The 14906-nt window shown below is 48.7% G+C and overlaps 1 protein-coding gene across 1 annotated transcript; it reads left to right on the top strand.

The window, feature by feature from the left end:
• Positions 1-284: 284 nt before the first annotated feature.
• Positions 285-14360, top strand: ndufaf2 (NADH:ubiquinone oxidoreductase complex assembly factor 2). Its single transcript, XM_080004082.1, has 4 exons — positions 285-502; positions 10891-10980; positions 11776-11816; positions 13757-14360. The coding sequence occupies exons 1-4, from the start codon at positions 388-390 to the stop codon at positions 13997-13999; spliced, it is 489 nt and encodes a 162-aa protein (XP_079860208.1). The 5' UTR covers positions 285-387; the 3' UTR covers positions 14000-14360.
• The last annotated feature ends 546 nt before the right edge of the window (positions 14361-14906 follow it).

Below are 14906 nucleotides of genomic sequence, written 5' to 3'. Positions count from 1 at the left end.
GACCCGTTCGGAGCGAGCGAACCTCCTGAATGACTCGGGAGGCGACAGCCACTCCCGCACACGAGCCCGTCGTTCGTTTGTTTTGGATTTTTTTGGGGGGGGTTTATTCCGCACCCGTCGCAGCGTGCCCGGGCCGGGCTCCCCGGGTCTCGATCCACAGCAAAGCGGTCGTCGGGAACCGAATCCCAGGAGAAAGGGTCGAACCTTTCGTGGCCACAGCGGCGGTCGCCGTTGGCCAGGTCCGACCCCGCGGACCAATCAGGGGCCAGTGTAGCCAGCCACGTCACCCGCGTAGCGAAGGCTAGCGAGATGGCGGCTAGCTGCGCGACGGCTCGCCCGTCGGTCTACGCGTAGGTCGTCGTCGTCGTCGCCGTGGCGTTCTGCAAAATGAGCCGGATTGCGGGTCTCCTGCGGCGGACGTTCGGGATAACGCGTCAGCATGTCGGCACAGATACTTTCGGCAATAATTATTACTTTATCCCCGAGCAGAAGACGTGGACGGGTAGGTTCATTCTGACCCCTTTTCTAGAGACTTTGACCCTCACACACTTGGTCCGGCTCTTATTAGGATAATACGGCGGAGTTATTGCTATGCAATAATACACACGGGTTATATAAAAGAAACAACCTTCTGTTTGGTAATTCATTATTCTGAAGTCAAATTAATCTCGCCTTAAAAACCAGAAGCAGATATAATAACCACCACATCCACTGTATGTGAGAGGAATTCATTAATAAAAGTGCCAAATGGAATCAAGACGAATAAGAATCTCCAACCAACAAATCCGTATTAAGATTGAAAATAAAATTTAAAAAAAAAGACTGAAACATAACTATATTTCTACATCCGCAAATAAATAAAGTATTTATTGGTGGTAAACCCTTTCACAAATACATGTAGCATCATTATTGTAGTTTTTATTCATCTTTTTCCGTGTGTGTGTGTGTGTGTGTGTATATATATGTATGTATATGTGTGTATGTATATAAAAAAATATGTATATAAAAAGGTGTGTGTACGTACACACACACACATATATATATATCAAATTCAAGAGATTATTTGTCACATATACATACGGTCATACATACATGCAGTGAAATGTCATGACACCCGGTGATTACACACAATAAGCTCTATAAGCTCTAGAAATACAAAGTGTGTGTGTGTGTGTGTGTATATTTATATATGTATATATATATATATATATATGTGTGTGTGTGTGTGTGTGTGTGTGTGTGTGTGAATTGTGACAGAATTCCTTCTATACATCTAATGATCAGCTGGATCAATGCACTGATGGAGCAAAATCACAGTGGGACTTACACTGAACCTGAAATTTCCCACCTCTGATTAAAAAAAAATAATAATAATAATCGATTCAGATTTATTATTGTGTTGTGAAATTACACAGCCCCCTTTTCATTGAGCCGTCCACATTTCACTTGCAGTATCAGAAGACTTCCAGTAGATGGCGTGCCCCGCTCAATAAGCATAGATGCCGGCGACGGAAGTTGTTGCGATTCACTGCAATAAAGATAAGAAAGTGGGAGGCTGAGATCCATATAACTATACAGTTACTATGCAGTCACGGGGGTCGCTCCGAGACCTTCGCAGTCGCAGGAGGAAAGAGAACGTGGAGGACGAGGCTTTCGCCGTGAGGAATACGGAAGGAGGCCGTATCCCTCCACTGAGCCATGGCAGCGATACAGAACGCAGTGTCTCAGCCAAGCGGTGTAACTGTGTCATCAGGCTAATCCATGGTGGGAGGCCAGCGTGTCCTTCACACCGCTCTACACTGACACTCTTCTAAGGCCAAGGACACAATCCCTGGCCTCGTCAACACACACACACACACACACACACACATAAACGCGCGCACACACACACACACCGTGATACTTGTTTTCCCATCTCCATTACGACACCGTCTTTTGACCCCGACATTCCTAAGAGTATTAGGTCTAGGGAAATAAAAAAACAAAAAAAAACGTTGAGGTGTGAGGCAGACCAAGCTTAATGGCGGCTGGACGGTCATACTCAGTGTCCACAAGTGGAGGCGGTTGTGAAGCGGGGGAACACAGCGCTTCCCTTGTTTTGCTCAGTGGTGTTCTGAGGAGAGGGTCAGTGACATTGGGGGGGTGGGGTTTCAAGGCTGCGCGCAGGGCTTCAAGTATTACAGCGCTTTGACAGTGAATTCTGGTGCAAAATTCCGACGCCCATCTGTCATACTCCAAACGAACGTCATCATTATGGGTGGAAAGGTAATGATTTTTGGTGATAAAAAAAACCCCTGCATAATATTGTTCTGCCACGTTTTCGAAGCTCGGCCAAAGGCCGGGGCATTTTTTCTGGTTGATTAGTCATCCATTGTGTCAATATTCTCATTGTTAGGGAAAACATTTTAAACAGTAAACTGTTAGCGAGGGGCGGTGGGTCAAAGGGCAACGCCTCCAACAAAGCCGAGACTGCTGATTTACGAACTTAAACAAGTTCATCTCGTCTTTAGATTCCAATAGGTGTTTCCTTTATTTACACGGCAAGAAGTTAGACCTTAATCAGCAGATCTACAACCTTCCTACTGTAGATCACGTGCAGAAACGACCAAAAAGGTATTTAGCTCTTCATGGGATGGGAATTGGGCCCTTAATCAATGATACACACATTGCATTTGTGATATTTCATCCTTAAAAACATAATGAAACCTTTTTTTTTGTTTCTTTGTTTTTTTTTTTGTTTCTGGGAGTGACCTTTTTCTGTCTTAAAAATTGTCTTTTGCTCTTAACCTTTTCCCGGCAAGTTTAAAGGGAAACTTGCGCCAACCTCGTATTCATAATTGATCTCACGGCTGCTCCTCGGCCCCTGGCTGTCAGGCTATTCAAATGAGACATCACTGAGGAGCATTTCTTGCTCGCTAAAGGCTACTGTGTCCAATCATAATGAAAGACCATATGGAGGGTCGAATCGGGCTGTAAAGCAATATTTCATAACGTGGTCAAAACCATTACAACAAACGCACCAGCACACATATGTGATTGACAAATACACTGTATGACACTTTCATACTCCCACTCACCTTGTCCACCACCCCCAACTTACTTTGTTCAACCTTGTGGAAATAAAAAAGATGCATTATTCAGTTCATATGTCTTTGCTAAAACAAGCTCTTTTTGATCTTAAACTGATAGGCCAAGCGTGGGCTTAGGGCCTGAGGCGGGGACTGCAGGGCAGAGAGAGAGAGAGAGAGAGAGAGAGAGGGAGAGGGAGGGAGAGAGAGGGAGAGAGAGGGAGAGAGAGAGAGAACCTACCTACTCACTCCTATTCATTTGTCTGTCCCTGTTCCCATTTTCTACCTCTCTCAATCTGTTAACGTGGGAAAACTGGGGCGTGAGTAAGTCTCGACGTGGTGGGCCACTTCGTTTGCGGACGGATTTTGTTGTGGAGACAAAAGAAGAAAAGGAGAAACAACTTGTCGCACTGGGCTGCAGCTCCCTGTTTCGATTTTGGGCCTTTTTTCATTTTTTTAAGGTTGCGCTCTGCGCCCGCCCCGAGTTTCTCCTTTGGCTGACCTTTTTTTATTTGTCTCTCGCTCCAGTGAGTCCTTCCTTTCACTCACTCCGCCCCCTTCATCGCTGCCCCTTCCATCTCCCTCTTTTGAAGCCGGGCCTAGAGAAGATTTCCAGCGGGTACATCACAGTGGTTCGGCGGCGTGGACGGCGAGGCCGAGCAGCGAGGCACCCCATCCCTTTTTCCTTGGATGCTGCTGCCGCTGCCGCCGCTGCTTTTCTTTGCCTCTGCACATCAAAATGAATCCAGGCCTCGGTCTGAATTACAATCCAGCGAGGGGGGAAAACGCTGCCGAGGCCTTTTCAAAAGGATCCCGCTATAGAGGCTCACTGAGCAGCATTGTCCCGTAGAGGGTGGGGTGGAAAATGCGCTATAGAGTGCATAAGCTTGTTGTTCATAGCCGGGCTACAAGACGAAGCCACTGGCACGCCAGCCGCTGGTCTTTAGATGGCTTTTGCCTTGGTGTCAGGCCCGCCGAGCTGAATAGAGAATCTATATTCTTCTCGGTTTTCTGTGCGCTGTCCCTGAGGCCCCGGCACAGTCTTACACTGCATGGGGTGCCATGTCATGCTGCCCAGATGAAAGCGAGGCATTCTGCGGACGGGCTCGTTCGTCTTCAGCGGCGGGCCTACAGCTTTGACGGCTGCCTCCCCTCCCTTTTATTTTGGAGAAGAGGCGCGCTGACATTATCGGCCGCTGCAGGCGCATTTGAAAATAATTGCCTGTATGATTGCTGTTTTTTTTTTCTTCCCCTTACCTCTTTGAGGAGGTGTAGCCTTTGTCTTGGAATCAATGGTTGTTCAATACTGGACAGGGGAAAGGCAGTTTCCTTTCATGTTGCGGTGAAAAGGATGTATTTTTAGAGCCATTCATTTAGGGCGCTGTATGCCATGCAGTTTTAATCTATTGGTCCCCCCCTCCGCTGTGTGGAGAATTGAAGGGATTCAGAGGTTCTTCAGAGGTGCACCAAGCTGCTGCGGGAAAGAAGCGGTTGGCTTGTCTTCCTATAACTACCCCCTTCTCCTCTATTATTTATTTGATTTCCAAACTCTGTTCTCAAAGTGCAGCGGGGGGGGGGGGGGGGGGGACTAAAAAGGTGTCTTGCCTTTTCAGGATTGGTCACTCTAGGGACGTGCGTGTATGCGCCCGCGTGCGTGCGTGTGTGTGTGTGTGTGTGTATTCTGAACGGGGGGTGACGATATATACGATGTGCTTTTCCGTGTCGTCTTTTTATCCACTTCATGCCTTAGCACACTTAACACAACGACAGATGGCTGCGTGTCATCAGAGCATTGATTCAAGCCACAAATTTACATGGAAGGAGTCACGGCGGAGAGAAACTCGGGTCCAAATGGCTGTTTATTCTGCCACAAGTCGTCCCCGGGGTGCGATGAAGCAAAGTCTACCCTACTGTAGGACACGGCGTCTGTGTTTATCACGGAGGCGCGATGGCCGGAGAGGCTACAGTAAATCATGTTAATTGATCGGCGGCTTTGCCATGCATGGGGTTTAAATGAAGGTTGTTTAATCATTATAGGAACACCAAGTGGGTCTGGCTCATCTCTGTGTGTGTCCCGGTGCCAAAATGGATGGCTGTGTATGTCGCAAAACGTAACCGCTTCATTAAAAAGGCATTTAAAAATCGCTCGGTGGCAAACATGTGATTTGGATAAAGGCTGGTGTATTTATTCTAGAGGAGCAAGAGAAATGAGCGGAGCGTCTACCTGTGCACCAGAGGCCCAGACAGGAGGAATGTAAGGATAAGTGGTAACTGTTGGTTTTACGTCAAAAGTTTCACTTGAAAAGATTGAAATCTATAATAATAGTTTTTTGTTTTTTTTTCTTTTTTCTTTTAACCTTTACACTGCCTCATCAATACCTGCCACTCACCGACTAGTTGACTATTAAGAAATATGCCGAGGCCTACTTGACATTTCACAGCTCCGTAAGAGTTGTCTGAAGCTGTTATTTTCGTACTTTCTACACTTTTTAAGAATTCAACATGCCTCTCGAAAAAATAACAGCTCGGGAATTTGGATGGATACAACTTTGACTGCAACTGCGAAAAATAAAAACCACAACTAATTACGAGGCAGTTTTCACAGTCGGCCCTAAATGTGATTCCCGGTGTGTCCGCCGCCGACCCGCCTGGTGGTTTTACCATACCTCCCGCCTGTCAGAAAACGGACCTGGACGGACTCGCGATGAGAACCCCGGGCGAGCGTAACGTCTCCCGGAGACCGCCGCCGCCGCCACCCCGTGTTCAATTCAGCGCATTTTAATAAAGCAGACAGGCGGGGAGAATTAAGGGCAGAAGTAAGGGAGGAAAGATAAGACGGGGAGAGACTCGCAGGATGGATAAAAGGCGGAGGTGATGGAGCGACAAAGAAAAAGGGGGATGCTGACATGTGGGGTTTGAAATTATAGAGTGGGGGGGAAGAGAATAAAGAGAGTAAAAGTGAAAGGAGGGTTTCTGACAGAAGGGTGAGAAGGAGTGGATGGGAGAGGGAGAGAGAGAGAGAGAAGTGGGGAGGGTTGGACAAGAGTGATGGAGGTGAATAGAAAGGGGTGGACAGCTCGGTGTATGGACATCACACGCGGGGTCCTCGGAAGGAGGAGGGGAACGGAGGTTCCAGACTTCCACATCGCCTCACAAAGAAACCCATTGACTTCCTGGCTTTGCTGTTGTCCTCCTCTCCCAGTGGGCCGCGGTACCGGGAAGCAAATACGGAGGCAACGGGTGGTCTCGGGCTTAAGTGTCCCTTCCACCAGCAATGGCGCCTGCGTTTGGTTAAAAGTGACACACGGGGGAAATCACGATCATTCTTTCCAGTGTTGTCTCTCTCCCTCTCTCCGATATGAATTATTCTCTTCTGTTCTGCTCAGTCGCTCGTGCTTCGGTGGGATCGGCGGCAACGAGGACAAACAGAATGAGCGCTGAATATATAAAAACAAAACAAAAAAAAACAAAACAACGAATACCAGCAGGCCTACTTTATGAATAAGCTCCTCCTCTCACCAGAACTGATTCAAAACAACGACTGGCCTTTTCCCTGTAAACCTTATCCTGCCTCACTAGGCTTAGGGGCTAATGGGTAACCATGGTTACAGTACCCCCCCCCCCCCCATTTCTTTTTCCAGGGGAGGAGATTGAAGGAGGAGAGTGAGAGGGTGTCAGCCTCGCTACCTGGTGCGCCCGTATCACTGTTGCATGGCGTACCACTCCGTCTTCATAAGGCTGGCCATTACCATGCACATATGGGTTTGCTCCACTCCCCACCACTGCGCTCGATATGAAGACGAGTCCCTCAGCCGGCTGGTGCAGCCAACTAATATTCAGCTGCTGCAGCGAGGTTTTTTGGGTTGTTTTTTTTCCTCCGTTGTTCCAGTTGAATACTTTGCTTAAAGCTCTGCTCAGCCTTGCACAGTCAGTCAGTTTTGTTTACGACCATCTTGCGAGCGGGGCTGGAGCCGACTCCAGAGCGGCTGAACATTTGATCTTTTGTCTGCATTTCGATCCGTTTTCATCCTGAGACGAGGGGAAGGCTTCTTCCTGCGTCGTTGCCCTGTTGTCGGCGAAGTGCGGGGAGGGTGGGCGGGCGGGCCTCCTCGTCAAAGTTGAAGCTTGTCGTCAGGAAGAGCGTCTTTAGCTGGGTTGTTTTTTTTTTGTCTCTTTTTTTTGGCGGGGGGGGGGGGTGTTTCAGGGCTCTTTATTTCCGGGCGATGGCGGCAGCAGTGTGCTCCCCTGACGCCTGCCTCCGTAATCAAAGGCGTTGTGCAGGAAAACAGGCGCACACGGAGACAAGAGGAAAGGCACTGAATGACATTGTGGAGGTGAAAAACCTCTCAGGTTGCCCCAGCAGCACTCACCTAGGACTTAAAGTGTGTGTGTGTGTGCGTGTGTGTGGGTGTGTGTGTGTGTGTGTGTGTGTGTGTGTGTGTGTGTGTGTGTACATATAATTGTGTTTATGGGGCTGGTCCTGTATGCATGTGTGTGAGATATATAGTATGTATGCGTGCGTGCGTGCGTGCGTTGAAGCGGGTGATGGAGTTTAAAGGGGTGTGTTCCGGGTTCAAGGGGCACCCCTCGGAGCGCATCGCGTCTCACTGTAGCGAACGAGAGAAATAGGCTTAACCGCTGTTTGATTGGCTCCCGAGCCCGCTGCCACGGCAACCCCTCATCCATCCCTCCTCCCCCTTTCCCCTCCCTTCATCCTCTCCTACCCCCCCCCCCCCCCTTTCATTGCTAGGCTCACAGATGAGTCGCGCTCAGACAGGTGAGATAGTTAATAAATATTCATGAGGTGGGATTTCATTCCTCTCGCCGCTGGCCCCTCCCCCCGCTCCTATGCCGCACTGAGTTTGTCCTTCACGGTGAGAGGCAGCGTCCTAGCTGCTGTCCCTCAGGTTAATCTGCCTGCTCTCCAGCCAGTGTGTGTGTGTGTGTGTGTGTGTGTGTGTGTGTGTGTGTGTGTGTGTGTGTGTGTGTGTGTGTGTGTGTGTGTGTGTGTGTGTGTGTGTGTGTGTGTGTGTGTGTGTGTGTGTGTGTGTTTACTGGTAACTAGTTTTCCCCCCAGTGAGTGATGAGAAGGCGGACCTGTCACAAGGGGGCCTCCTAAGATAGAGAGCTTCTTACGAACCCCCCTCAAACACACACACACCCACACCAACACACACCTACCTCACGGTCACACACCTCCCTCTCTTTCTCTATCAAAGATGCGCGCACGCACACACACACACACATACACACGGTAATCCCACCTCCCCTGTCTCTCAGGTCTGCGAGAAGTAACAGAAGGTGGGGGAGAAGGAGGTCTAGTGAGGGTTTAAGAGCACTCAGCTCTGAACTGTGAAATAGAAGAGGAGACTTTACCCAATGTCACTGTGGAAGACCCCCGGAAACCAAAAAAAACAACCAAATTTGGAGTTAAGATTTACTCTTAGAATGCAGAGGCAAGAAAAACAGATTTTAAAGTCCAAATTTTCCACCAATATGCCTATTAAATACCTATATCAGCTGATGTAGGTTAACTTATTATTATCACATGATTCGGTATTTGGGGGGGGGGGGGGGACGCGTGTTCCCTTTTGAAGTCGCCTCGGCCTGTGCATTCTTCACCACTCGTCTCGGATGGGAGTTTACAGCCAGAGCGCACTTCACCCCAATCAGACTGACAAGACCCCCTCCCAGTGTATATGTGGTGGGAGGATCAGGCTTGTTTCATAAATATATGTACATATTTGTTATTCAAATTCCAGGGATAATAAACACGGTGGAAGGGGTTTAGTCATGCTGCAAAAGCAATGAGACAAGAGGAAAGACCCGTGTTGGAGAGAGACGGAAAGCGGGGGGTGAGGGGTGGGGGGGGGGGGTTGCCGGGTGGAGAGAATGAGAATGAAAGATGGAGTGTAAGTGGGGGGTGGGGGGGCCTCACTTTATGCTGATTAGTCAGGCATTAGGTGTAGTTAGGTACATCGCTTGTGGGGACTGCATGGTATCGCTGCCGCACTCCGCCGCTGCCCACGCCCAACGCAAATATGGATATGATCTGTTTATAATTAGCATACCTGTTAAATGTATTTGTCGGCGTCGCCTCGGCGAGGGGATGCATTCTTTTGTTGGTGGTTTGTTTTGCTGCCTCCCGTTTCTCTCTGGGGGGGAAGAAAAAAAAAAGAAAAAAGACTCTCGGACGACTTTTTTTTTTTTTAATGGCGTACGTGTAAACAAATGGAGCGTTCATAGGACGCGATTCGCAACATTGCGGCGGGGGCCGGCTTTGATGATGCGGCTGAACCGGGGGGAAAAACGCAGCTTTTTTTGTTTTTTTTGTCAGACCCGGATCGTCACGGGACCGCGGCCATAGAACCTGAGCGTGTGAGGCACTATAGTAACAACCTAGTGGGAACCGCAGAAGCGGTACGCTAGCCTAATTAGCTGACCTGATTACAATATAGGTTGTAAAGTATGCATCAGGGCTTTCCTCCTTTTAGGGCCAATAAAGAAAGGAACGCGGGGGGAGGGGTTGTTGTTAATGTAGAGAGAGGATGAACGAAGCCGGTCGAAGCGATCATAATACCGCTTGGTTTTATGCACAGGTACGTGCACAGGTAATATATGCAACGGCGGCAAAAGCCAGCAGCACAGCCACGCCAAGCCCCCCGCCGTACCACACTCTTTTGCCGTTGTGTCGGACCACCATCATTCTTCCGTCCCCTACGCCACAGCTATCTGTTATGGGCTGACGGAAACATTAAGGCCATCAGTCTGGCGGCGTGCGTGGAGGTGCTCGCCTCTATTTGTCCACGTCCAGTCAGCTGCGGAGAGACGGTGATGGAATCCTGACAGATTGTCTGTGTTTTGGAGCGTGTTGTTTCTTCGTGGCCCATCCATTCCTCCTCTCGGAGCCGCCCTTTTTTTTTTTTTTCCGCCACGCATCATCACTCTCGCCCTCCCCGTCCCTCCGCCTTCCCTTTCCTTTCCCTTTCCCCCGCCTCGCCTGCGACCGGCGGGGATGGGGGGGGATGTCTACCTGCGAGCGGGGGAACCGCGGGCGCCGAGCAGTTTTCGTTCGATTAAAAAAAAAATAATAATAATAACAAAGCCGGAGGAGGTTCTGTAACGGCCGAGACAAAAGCACCGCCAATCCTCCTCGTTCTTCTTCTGCCTTCCTCCGTCCCTCTCTTCAGGTCCCGCCCGCCCCCTCACACCCACCTCAGCCGCCGTCTCCAAGTCTTTGTGTGCCAGGCAAACTTGTCTAATCAGCAGATTCGGCCAAAATAATTGGCGGTGGCCTTGCTGCTAGCGTACGACGTCGTGCTGTATACAGATAGGGGAGGGAGCACTTAATATTCCACACCGCTCATCCCTCTCCTGTTCCCTATGATATCTGACCTCTTTTGTCTCCCGCCTGGCTTGACGTTGATTTTGGAGGGCATTGTTAGCCCGAGCGCTGCGATTGGAGGAGGCTTGTCAGTGAGGGGGGCTGTGGTTGGTGGGTCGGCGCAGGGGCTGATTTGCATAAAGGCTTAGCCCAGATTTGGAGTCACTCAGAGAGATCTGAGGAGAAGGGCCCGAGGGCCACGAGGTAATCATCCATGGCCTGTCACAGCGCTGTCGCGTGTGTGTGTGTGTGTGTGTGTGTGCGTGCGTGCGTGTGTGTGTGTGTCAGAGAGTGCATGACAGAAAGATAAGAAGGAAAGGGGAAACAGAGCACTGTACGCTCCTTTGTGTATGTATTTTTTATTCCTTTGTGTTGGCTACACTTGGTGGTTGAGACTCATCAGTTCCCTTCTCCTCCGCCGTCTGTTCCGTCTCCCAGGTCGGACCGTCCGGTCCAAGCGGCTCGTGGTGGCCGCCAACCCCGAGGAATACCAGTACAAGGAAGGCAGCATTCCGTCAGAGTGGGACGGTACGTCCCGTGCTCGACAGCGGCCGACGCATACCGCGGCGCTGCAGAAAAACAAAATAACCACGCGCAAGCGAAGTCGTGGCTGCATCTATACAGACCCGAGCTAATCCACTCGTTTGACATACCCGGAGAGGGGGGGGTGGGGGGCAGGGTGATGTAGTAAGATATTCATGAGTTTAATCAAAGAAGCCTTCTGCCTGTGTCAGACAACCGTACCATAAAATACTGTTGCAAATTTCTTACAACTGGAGAAAAACTGTTCCCTCTGTCTCCGACCGGGTTTTATCCACCTTAAACCCCTCATCCAGCTTCGCCCCATCCCTCATGCATTTTCATCAGGATGCAAATAAGAGAGGGATGAAAAGGAGCCCCAGAATCCCCTGCGCTAGCTGGGAGGAAGAGTTAGAAAATTGTGCTTTTTCTGGCTCCCTTTAAGAGAGAGAGAGAGGGAGAGAGGGAGGGAGGGAGAGAGAGGGAGAGAGAGATTTTAAATTCAAAGATCAGAGTAGTTGCGCTCCCTCTTCTGAGACGTCGGTGTTTTTTAGTTGTTCCTTCTTTCCCCCAGTCGTTTCACGGAGCAAAATGAGACAAAACAAAACTCAAAGTCCCTCATCTAGTCCCCAACCCCCTCCCAGCTCATCTGGTGACTCTGTAGTAACGCCCAAACCCCTGAAACTCAAAGGCCGCGCCCGTCTCTGCCTCTTTAAAAACACGGCTGCAGGTTTTTTGTCTGCACGCCGTCTGTTTGTGTGGGCGTTCTTACCTCTTTCTCTCTCTCTCTCTCTCTCTCCCCAGCTTGGATTCGAGGCAGGCGTAAGGAGCCCCCCTCCATCGAGGTGCGTTTTCCCGCCGCCGCCCTGCTGCGGTGATGCTCGGGCTCCGGGGGTGGGGAGGGGGGACTGGTAGCACGGGAGGAGAGACGCAAAGATGGAAAAGAAAGGCTTTGATTCGATTTTATTTATTTATTTTATTTTATTACTTAGTTGTTTGTTTGTTTATTTCTCACAGTTTCCAGTCAAGCCCAGGAACTTGCGGGGCGGGGGGTAGGACAGGTGTCTAAATAAACCGCGTCGATGGTGAGACCTGGGAGCGCGAGAATCTGGTGCTCGCCGACACAACGTCCTAGTTGACATGATTTTTTGCCAACGTAAGCCCCCTTCTCGGCCTTTTATTTATTTATTTATTTATCCCCCCCCCCCCCCCCCCCCCCTGCTTTATTTCTGGCGCTGCAGAATAAGAAAGGGCGACAGAGCGAGGCTTTTCCCCCTCTCGCCGAGTTTATTTCTCTTTTTAAAATGCGAGGACGGTTCTGATTTATTTGCCCGGCGAAACGCGGGGCCATGGGAAATCCCTCGGAAGGCAAAATACCTAGGCAGCTCTGCCTGTCTCACTCCCTCCGTCCTTTCCTAATGCCGGCAGCCAATGCCATCTCTCCTCGGCGTTGCCAGAACATTCTATTCCAATTTTCTGCCTCGTGTCTGCCCAATAGCAGCCATCGACAGCTGGACAGTGTTCATGTGGCCAAGATTGCACTCCCAGCACATTACCCTACCCCCTTGTCACGCTCCCTCTCTTCCCGGTCCAAGCCGACATAAATTGATTGGATTAAATCCTGTCATTAACAGGCTGGAAAAGCAGCTCAGTATGTTTGTCTCCATCCCCAAAGCGGGGCTTTTTGGCCACGGTTCTCCCCTCTCTTTTCCAGTCCTTTAGTTCTGCCAACACACAACAGCATTATGCCCAGTCCTCCTTTCCCCCCTATTTGGCTCGGCACTGCCGCGGAGAGGCTAACGTCGCTGGACACTAGCTGGAGCTTTTCATCTCGTCAATGAAGTCGAGCTCGGTATTGTTTTCCGCAGGTTAGAATGGGTGTCGTACTTTACAACCGCCTCCTTTCATGTTTTTGGGGTTTTTTTTCCCCCATGTATATACTACGTCAAGAACTCGATTTTTTTTTTTTTTTAATCCTTTTTCTTTTCTTGAATCATTTGCCCGGTCCAGTTTATAAACAATAATTCCCCAAAGTTTATACATTACAATAAGCAGTCAAAGTGGTAATCCATGAAGTCGTCTCAAATGGATGGATTACGCAAGTCCAAGTTCAAATCTGCAACAGGTTTTTTGTTGTTTTTTTTTGTTGTTTTTTCAGACTGCACGACTTTTGCCCCGATCGGGCTTTCGCAGACGCATTTTTTGAGATCGGTGACAAAAAGCCCTCACGCCTCGGGCCCCATTGTCTGAAGGGGTCGGCCGATATTGTTACGTTTGAAAATATCGCTGCAAGATCACATGAAAAAGATCGGGCGATCAGGGATCGGTAAAAGCCAGGAGGACATCAGGGGAGTAGGAGTTATATAGAACTGTATACGGAATGTATGTAATGTATATTAGAAGAAAATATCGGGGTTTTTTTTGTTGCACTTCACTCTTTAGGACTTAGAATTTACATTCAGCTCCCTGCAGAATGAATCAATGCAGTCTGTCTCCCTTCCCACTCCACCTCCAAATTCTGCTTTATCCATCAAGTAAAGAAAATAATAGTAGTAAGAGATACCCAAGTCTCGTCGAGCCTCATGTTTTTTTCGGGACGGCCGCCGTCTCACGAGGCTCCCGCCGCTCACCCGGTGTGGGATCACGTTGTGCGATGACTCTCGCCTGGGACGTGTCGTGTAGTCTGAAAAGTCTACTACTGTCGATAGTTGATGTGAACTGTTGTTGTTTAATCCAACACCCTGTGTGATGTGTGTGTATGAATACATCCCGACTCGTTTTCTAGGAACTGCTGAAGAACGAGGGCTACAGGCGGCAGATTAAACAGAAAGCCCGCGAGGTGGACGAGAGAGACAAAGCGCTGCAAGCGAGGGAGTACGAGGAAGGACTGGTGGCCACTTCGGCCCAGACCGCGGTCAAGGGCCACGCGGCCGCCACCAGTTTCGGCAAGCAGGAGATCAGCCAGGAGCCCACCAGCACAGCAAACACGTTTGAACCCGGCTCCTGGATGCCCGACGCCAAGAAATAGACCAAAGCACGTTTTCCCGATGAGGCAAATATAGTCGAATACTTGAGTTGTTACAACCACTGAAGGGACTTGTTACATAGGTTTGAACTGGGGAAGGGGAGACTTTACAATTCAGAAGATTCAGAGCAGAGAAGTTCATCAAGTATTAAATGGATATTACTTGTTTTATGCATGAGAATTTGCTTAATTTAAATTTATCTCAAAACAGACCACTGCATCATGATAACCTAAATTATCTTCGAGCTCAGCTATCGAGCTCAGGCTTGAATGTAAATTTAAACTGTGCACCAATAGATTACTTGTCATAAGAACCCGAATAATTGACTAGAACTGCAATAAAATAAATTATTTTTGTTACGTCGCTTTGGCAAAGCCTATATTAATTTTGTGCATTGTTAAGTTTGCCGAAGACTGAAATTTAAACCGGTTTGGAGCGATGAAAAATGTATAGTTGTGAAAATTGTTTTCCACGTGAAAAAGTGCTGCAGCTATTGAAAGTAATTTGAACTTAATAAGAAAAAACATTTGATGAATCGGAGTAGTAAGGAAATTTTCTGTTCACCTAGCCTCCTCCTCCCCTTACTCCTTTGTGTAGGTGGAGGGGGCCTATGCTTGAAGTATCTTGGAATGAGGACTTGAATTTGTAGAATGTTTTTCCTTCTCTAGTCCAGCAGACTACATTATAAAACTGTTCATTAGAACATTAAGGAGACAAAATATACAATAAGAATTGACAGTGAATAAAGACACTTGAGATAACTAATCCAATTCTGTATTAAAATGCACATAGGAAATTATCAACCGTGAGCAAATCGATTAAAAATAACTTGGAAAGTCTGCAATTTATTTTGGAAGAAATTTTTTTCTAGTATACTCGTTACATAATCAAATCAGCAAAACAGATGCT

This window comes from Zeus faber, assembly GCF_960531495.2.
Source record: "Zeus faber genome assembly, chromosome: 7".
In the NCBI taxonomy this organism is placed as follows: Eukaryota; Metazoa; Chordata; class Actinopteri; order Zeiformes; family Zeidae; genus Zeus; species Zeus faber.
This window is presented reverse-complemented; position numbering and strand designations above follow the sequence as displayed.